This window comes from Thamnophis elegans, chromosome 2 (assembly GCF_009769535.1).
Source record: "Thamnophis elegans isolate rThaEle1 chromosome 2, rThaEle1.pri, whole genome shotgun sequence".
NCBI classification, from domain to species: Eukaryota; Metazoa; Chordata; class Lepidosauria; order Squamata; family Colubridae; genus Thamnophis; species Thamnophis elegans.
Genome location: NC_045542.1, coordinates 49801164 through 49809705, shown reverse-complemented (window position 1 = coordinate 49809705; position 8542 = coordinate 49801164). Strand labels below are relative to the sequence as shown.

Below are 8542 nucleotides of genomic sequence, written 5' to 3'. Positions count from 1 at the left end.
TAATAAACAAGGGTGAAATTATCCATGGCTACATGTGTAGTCCAAATATAGCCTCTGTCCACTGTGATTAAAGTTAAGCAAAAACCTTTGCACTGTGATTAAAATTAAGCAAAAACCTTTGCTATCTACCAATACATGTTGGTAATGGTTTTTTGGTGGGTTTTTTTATGGTTTCCAAAGACACTGAGATGTCATGATTCTTTAGTGAACATTTGTAGCTACTTCACTCATTGTTTTGCTTCTAATGGATTAAGCCAAGCACAAAGCCCCCCCCCCCCACCAAAAAACCCTATACAAACAGAAATATGAAGCACTTGCCCACTCTAGAGGATAATTTTAGACCTATTAATCTCTAAAGTAAGTTTCTTTATCCGCTAATGTGCCATGGTGTTTTGAAAAGGTCGAGTGAGGTGAATAGGGCAAAGAGTCTTAGTCTTAAGTAGATACTATATCTCCCAGTCCAATAGTGCAGAGGTTTGATGTTACATAATATGCAAAAGCTTCACACGCTAGACAAAATGGAAGAGTGGTAACATGCCCCAGGAGGAGGAGGATCGTATAACTGTACATCATGTACAACTTCAGCAACAGAGTGGTCAATGCCTGGAATGCACTACCTTACTCTGTTGTTACATCTTCAAATCCCCACAACTTTAACCTTAGACTGTCTGCTGTCGACCTCACCCCATTCCTAAGAGGTCTATAAGGGGGTGTGTGTAAGGGCACCAATGTGCCTACCGTCCATATCCTATTGTCCCCATTTATTCCTACCCATTTCATTCATACTCATGTTTATTCTTATTCTTGTTATCTTGTAAACGATTGGCAAATAAATAAATAAATAAATAATGTACTGTAAGGAAGTTGCTCTGATCTTCTTCTGAACTTAGTGCCTTCTGCCTACAAATCACCTACTCCGGTTCTGCCAGGTCTCCATCCTTATTGCACGTTCCATATACAAACAAGACAAAGGCTACTTCTCTGCACCTACTCGCAGGAAAAAGCAGCAGGTATTGGACCTATGTGGGTAAGGGGACCTCTGAAAACACACCTAGAAGACGCCAGGTTAAAGGGAAAGCGCCACACTCCCTCCCTTTCACTCGAGGAGAAAAACACGGGGGGCAGGTAGAGGTCTCCTCAGGGCAGTGTTTCCCAATCTTGGCCACTTGAAGATGTCCGGACTTCAACTCCCAGAATTCCTTGAGGGGGTGGGGGCAAGCCCCCTCCCATTTCCAGGGCCAGACTTCTGTGGGGGGTGGAAATCCCACTCGCGAATCAGGAAAGGCAACTTACGCGGTCGGGGGTGGGGTGGGGGAAACACGACAGCGAAGCCCGCCTTCTTCGCTGCCGCCAAGGGGGTGGCTCCGGTGAGATTCCGGCTTTAGCCCAGCCTGGCCTCTCTTCGCTCCTCCTCTTCCCCAGAAGGATTTCAAGGAGGCAGCTGCTGAAACCACCCTGCCCCGCTTTGCCCGGCCGGATCAGATTTTCCTGTGATTTGGGGTAAGTGGGTTTTGTGCTTGGCTTGCCTCCTTTCTTCGGAGAGAAGCAATCAAAAGCGAAGGATAAATGAATGCATAAAAAAGAAAAAGAGGACCAGAACCGGCCAATCTAGCCAGGGTGATTTTATTTCACCAAAAAGGCTTCGCAGTTGCCATGCCAGCAAAAGGAGCAATTGCTCGAATCTCTTCTTTAGGAAGAAGCCCTTCCACGGATCCAGGCAGGCCGGCGGAAGGCGTCGCTCCCCCTTTCCGGTCTCCGTAACCTGAAGGCGGCCGAGGCGCTGCCCCCCTCTTCTCGGGCGGTCCCACCGAGGCTCGAGCAATTGGGCCGGCGCTACAAGCTTCGTTTTTTGGGAGACGAGAGCGGCACCTTCCCGGCTGCTGAGTTGCTAAGTGTAACCTCTAACACGTGTCGCCGGCGGCGGCGGCGAACCGGGGAACAAAGCGTGACACGTGGATGGACGGGCCTCTGCTAGCCTCGGGAAGGGAAGCTGCCCCGCGATGCGTTTTTAAGGAGGACCCAAAGGAAAGGGCCGCTCAAAATCGAGAGGAATAGAATAGAATTCAATAGAATAGAATTTAATAGAATTCAATAGAATAGAATGAATTCAATAGAATTCTTTATTGGAAAGCCAACACCTAATCGCGGAAGATGAACAGTTTTCTCGAGCCCCTTTTAGGTGTCTCTGCATCTTTACAGATCCTATATTTGTGGTAGAAGCACGATACGTGTCAGTGTTTCAGGGATGAAAAAACCCAGTCCTGGGAAGCTTCACCAGTTATGTGAACTGGGCAGATATAAGAACCGTTCGGAAGCGAAGGCTATGAATGCTCTTTGGGCATTCTCAATTTAAAAAGTATAGTGAGCCTATACTAAAAAAAAAAAAAAAAAATTTGCCTTTGAGTCAGTTTTTAGATTCCTAGCAACTGCCTGGACTAATCCTTAAAAGTGTTCTTAGCAAGGTTTTTCAAAAGTAGTTTGCCTCTGCTTCCTCCTTAGAACTGAGAGTGAGTGACTGGCCACAAGGTCACCCAGCTGGCTTTGTGCTTGGGGGAGGTCTAGAAATCATACCACTACACAAAGGGGCTCTCTATAATCTAGGTGATAAACTACAGCTCCCAGCAACCCTTATTTGAGGGTTTCTGGGTATTGTAGTTTAATCATCTCTTGAAAGCATGAACATTTTTGTCTATACACTGACCATGAAATAGTTTGTTACTTTAGCAATCCAGGTCAGAGAAATGGATTAGAGACTGACTACTCCACTTTTAGAAAGGAGATGAATGTGCCATTTTTAGGGGAGAATACAGCTTTAATTTTTTTCAAAAAAAATCTAAAACAAGAGGAACATTTCAACAGGACCTCCTTGATGAGCAGGAAGATACATTCTAGAGAATCAGAATTGGAAGGGGCCTACTTATCAAATTGACTGCTCATCCAGAAATGATAGTGCTAGTGCATTCCTTTAGCAAGAAACACTTCATCTCTTCAAACTTGATTCCACTGTTAAAGCAACATGCTTTTACCAAAAATATTTTAACTGCAGCTATCTTGTGATGGCACTGAGCCTTCCAAAGGAAATCTAATTTTCTCTCTCTCAGCTATTTCTCCCTCCCTTCTTTAGCCAAGGAAACTTAATACACCTGTCTTTTCATGCTTAGGCTCTTATGTACTTTAAAATCTTTGCTGCTATAGCTTGCTAGTCACCAATCCATTTTCTCCATTTAAAACTGGTAAAACCAAAGTGTTTTGCGGTTGATTTTCACTGATTTTTTTCTGCTTTTCTCTTGCAGAATTATGACTTCTAATACAGAACGTACATTTATTGCGATCAAGCCTGATGGAGTCCAGCGGGGATTAGTGGGTGACATCATCAAACGATTTGAACAGAAAGGTTTCCATCTAGTAGCTATGAAAATGATCCATGTAAGTTTCATATTTGGCCCATGTGGTTAATTGAGCGATAATGTAAGCTCTCCATATGAATAAAATATTCTCACATATTGAACTGCATCAGTTTAAGTTAGGGTTAGACTAAGTAATTCAGAGCTATTTTAGCTTACATTTCTGGCATTCTGTTAGTTCTCCACTTGAGTTTGCACTCTCTCTACCCACCTATAGAAATGCAAAACTAGCACATTTTGAGAGTTCAAAATCAGATGAATTCATAGAAGAAGGCATGGACTGATGGTGTTTATTTATATGACATCAGCTGAAATATTTTAACATATAGAGAGAATTTATCCAAAAACTTCATATAATTATAACATTCCACATTCTTGTGATTTGGGAGGTTATTTCCTGATTGCGTCAACAAATATATTATGGTTATTATCAGCTTTTCAATTCAGCTCAGTTGTAAAGATAAAGACATTTTTAATATCTATGACCATTTCTAGCAACTTGTACAAAACTCAGGGTGGAGTACAGACTGCTTTAGGAAATAATTCAGTTAATCTTGATTGTTTTCAATCTGAAAGCAAAAATAAATTTTAAATTCCACATGTTCAAGTTTATCTTCTTACTGATCTGTCTGGAAGTCCTCTTGTTTCCAGAGTTGTAGAAGGTTCTCTTAAAACCATAAAGCTATACGAATGAAGTTGTCTGATTTTGGTTGGAAAACTGTACTTCGCAAGATGGTATGTAGCTTTTACAGTAACAACCCTACTGGATAATCTGTTAATATTGGTTATCCAAACTAGTACTACTAAGGAGAATTAGCTGTGTTTACTTCATTATTTGGTATGATATTCTTAGTTGTGTTCACAGAATGCAGGCAACATTATCACTTGCGCCCCCACCCCCACCTCCCCAATACCAGCAGCATATGATTAGAAGAGTTCCCATGAAAAGTGGGAATTGACATTTTCAAGCTTCTTCAAGCTACCAAAAAGAATGCTTTGAAGCAGCAATTTGCTACATTTTTCCCTTGTGCATTTTAAAAAGTGGGGTTACTGCTGCAATGAGCAGAGACAAGTCTCATATATGTTTCTGCCTTCCTTCCATTTTTTCCTGACTAAGCAGAGGGTATGAAATAAAATAACCAGCAATAAAGTGCCTCTATTTATTCCATTTTTGAAGGCTGTCTAAGAACTTTGTTCTGGTACCTGGACAAGAGGTTAATCTTGTCATCCTTGTTCAGATAATTGATTGAGAGGAGTTAATTTTCCTTCCCACTTGATCTGCTAAACTCTCTCATTGATGCTGGTGCAAATAGGGCCATTCAGAGAAGACAGACTTAAAATAGATTTCAGCTGATAAAAGAGGATTAATCCATTGCTGCATTTCCTTTCTCTAAAGGCATCTGAAGACCTGCTTAAAGAACATTACATTGACCTGAAAGACAGACCTTTCTATTTAGGTTTAGTTAAATATATGAATTCTGGGCCTGTAGTTGCCATGGTAAGTATCTATTTATGAACATTTATTTAACTCACCCCACCCCCACCCCAATTTTCCTGAGAAAAATAATTTAATAGTTGGGCAATTTACCAGCTTTCCTATATAACAATCATGCATTTCCCTCTAGGAAACAGCAAATGTAATACATGATAATAAATACTACATGTATTTAAAAAGTACTGCTCTAGCAAAGGATTTCTGTTTTCTCTTGGACCATAGAATTCTGCCCATTTGAGGGATGGTCTGGTGGTTTGGGGGAAATTAATTTCCTGAACAAGAAGTAGTTTATGATGCTCTGTATGACTTTTATTATTATTATTATGTAGTAGTATTTAATATATTGGGCATCTGGTCTGTGATGGTAATAACACTTTGATTGGATTTATCCACACAAGACAAGCTAGTTTCATTCCTGGACTAGAAAAGTTTGCACATAGTATCCCAAGTAGGGGAATAGGGATATGATAATATATAGAGAAGTAAATTAAACATCCTTATTCCATCATATTAAAATCTAAGAGTGTGTAAAATGGTGATATATTTGGAATAGATAAAAGGAAGAACATATAATAATGCATAGAAACATGAAATTCATTCTGTAAAATAGCAAATTCAGTTGCAATTTAAAAATCTCAATGAATGGGATTTTCAATGGTGATTAGTATATATTATTATCCATTATTATTACTGGATAAAAGCTCCGGAATAGGGCTTAGTCTGCTTCAAAACATAAATATGAAGATACTGATGCATCTTAATTCCTTTTTGTATGATTCCCGTTGACCAACATGGAAATCAAATACTATCCTTCTTTGCTAAGATTCCTAAATCTAGTAATTCCACTTGGTGTCTAAAAAACTAAAACAAAAATATACTACTATATGATTTTTAAAGATTTTTGTAATGCAATAAAGCCCGCAGCTATTCATTCTGACAATATCATATTTGCATCTATTCAGTAAACTTGTTTTTATAGGTTTGGGAAGGACTTAATGTTGTGAAGACAGGCAGAGTAATGCTGGGAGAAACCAATCCAGCAGATTCCAAGCCTGGCACCATTCGTGGAGATTTCTGCATTCAAGTGGGCAGGTGGGTGCTGCAATTTATTTTTTATAGATTATAGGAAGCCCTGCTAGAAATCAGATTGCTTCAAAAATAATGTCAGATGCAATTAATTTGTATAAAATGTTGATCTTGTTATGCTAACGCTTATATAGCACTTAATGGTGATAACAAATTTATAAAATGTGCTACTAATGTACTGATCAATGTTTAGGTACATATATTCAGTAACTAAAAATAGTTAGCTGGCCTCAAGTGCAAGTCCACATGTTCTATGCTAGTAAGAAATGTGATCTTATACGCCAAAAGCCCCAAGTATAAAATATCTAAAGCTGGGGCTGTATTGTACTGGAGATTCACTCACCCCCAAGTACTGAATGATTTCTATTGGAAATCTCTCTTGATTAGCACCTTGGTGTTAAAGAATTGTCATTGTATACTACGCATAAAAAAAATGAAGTGACAGATGCTTAAATTTTGGATTTCATATAAAATTTACTTTCAAAAGGCCCTCAAAACAGGGAAGAGGAAGGAGTAAATACATGCAACAACAAAATCATTATCTTATTCACTAAATGGGATCGCCCACCCACTTAAAAACAAAATCTAGGCAAGGAATTATTCATTGCATGGACTCCACATTACTTTTTAGATTTCTTATTTATTGATTTCTGATGGCTAAAGAAACATTGTCTATATCAATAATGGTGAACCTTTTAGGCACCGAGTGCCCAAAGTGTGCGTGTATCCAAACTGCAAGGCATGGGGGAAAGCAGGCTGGGCATTAGCCTTTTGTCAGGAGTGTTAATTTAATCTTTGCCTAGCATTCATATCGTTGATGCACAAGGTAAAGTTTGGTAAAAGCATGCTTGGCTATAAACTTTATTGCAGCTAGAATACTGTGCTGTTAGTAGTAGAGCTCAAAAGCATAGGATACTATGCTTTTGAGTTCTAATATGATCTGAATTACTAGTTCAGAAATGGCCACCTTGTTCAAACTACTTAGTGAAATCTACATTATAGTTACTTACAGGAATAACAATGTAAACAGTTTATACAATCATCAGACTTGAGTGGTCCATAATTGATTATGGATGGTAGTTTCATCTTACAAATTTGTGAAGGAATTTAGAAATAAGCTTGTAAATACGATTTTTTTTTAGCTACAAGCAGTCTATTTAATTTCTTTAACTGCTCCACCAAATATCCTAACATCTTTGTCTTGTCTAAAGGAACATCATTCATGGCAGTGATTCTGTGGAGAGTGCGGAAAATGAAATCAGTCTGTGGTTCAAGCCTGAAGAACTTGTGGACTACAAATCTTGTGCTCAGGAATGGATTTATGAGTAAAGTAGTCCTTCAGAGGAGTCGTGCCTTCTTTCGACAAGTCATTTCATTCCATCCTTGCATTACAAGGGAGCAGTTAGCATAGTTACTTCCTTGATTGGCAATATGAAATAAAGGTATCATGAACAAATAAGTGTTCTTGTCTTTAAAGAAATGAAAAATTATGTGTGAATTGTTTGAAGTGTATTCATCGTACATGTGGTTGTGATTTTAAAAAGATCTTCAATAAATACAGATGAGAGACATGCTAAAAATTTCGATTTGAATGCAAGACAAGCTATTTTGGCTATAACAAGCACACTTGAAATGTCTGAAGTGCTTTCAACGAGATCAGAACACTTTGAATTCCAAATCTGTTGCATTTTATAAGGAACAATCTTGCAACAGCACCTAATTAAATAGGCTAATTCCTGGTTAGAACTTGGATGGGAGACCACTAGTGAATCCCAGGATGGTGTGTCAGATTGAGGAAACAAAATGCATCCTAGAAGGCAATTCCATATTCCTGAGAAAAGTACACAAAGTCCGGCATCACTCAAGGAAATATTGCCTTTTGCAAAAACTCCAAATGTTATACACTTGTAATAATATTTTATGACATAATTCACATTGAGCATCTTTACAACAATGAATATTACATCACCTGCATAGTGAAAATTCACTTCTTGAAGACTTCTCAGCTTTTCTCTTGCTTTTTGTAGTGAGTGAAAGTACATGGTAAGCAAATACCAGTTACCAATAAAATATCTTTTTAAATACAAGTAGTCCTCAACTTGCAATCACAGTTGAGCCTGAAATTTATGTTGTCAAGTGAGAAATTTGTTAAGTGAGTTTTGCCCCATTTTACGACTTGCCACATTTGTTAAGTGAATCATTGCAGTTGATAAATTAGTAACGCGGTTGTTAAGTGAATTTGATTTCCCCATTGTCAGAAGGTTGCAAAAGGGGATCACCTGTCCCTGGAACACTGCAACTATCATAAATGTGAGTCAGTTGTCAAGCAACTGACCATGGGGATGCAGCAACCTAAGTATGAAAAATGGTCAGAAGTCCCTTTTTTCAGTGCTGTTATACCTTTGAATGGTCACTAAGTGAACTGTTGTGAGTCAAGGACCTATAGTACATAATCCCAATCTTTAAAAGCAGAATTCATTTACCATAGAATAGATTCTGGCGCCCAGTATTTTTTACCATGTCAGAATTTTGTTTCAGAAAATTTAAGATTATCAAA

General features: G+C 38.6%; 1 protein-coding gene across 1 annotated transcript; it reads left to right on the top strand.

Annotated features, from left to right (window-relative positions):
* Nucleotides 1–1390: 1390 nt before the first annotated feature.
* On the top strand, nucleotides 1391–7444 carry LOC116504495 (nucleoside diphosphate kinase A). The gene is made up of 5 exons (XM_032211514.1): nucleotides 1391–1500; nucleotides 3294–3426; nucleotides 4801–4902; nucleotides 5879–5991; nucleotides 7197–7444. The coding sequence occupies exons 2-5, from the start codon at nucleotides 3298–3300 to the stop codon at nucleotides 7312–7314; spliced, it is 462 nt and encodes a 153-aa protein (XP_032067405.1). The 5' UTR covers nucleotides 1391–1500; nucleotides 3294–3297; the 3' UTR covers nucleotides 7315–7444.
* The last annotated feature ends 1098 nt before the right edge of the window (nucleotides 7445–8542 follow it).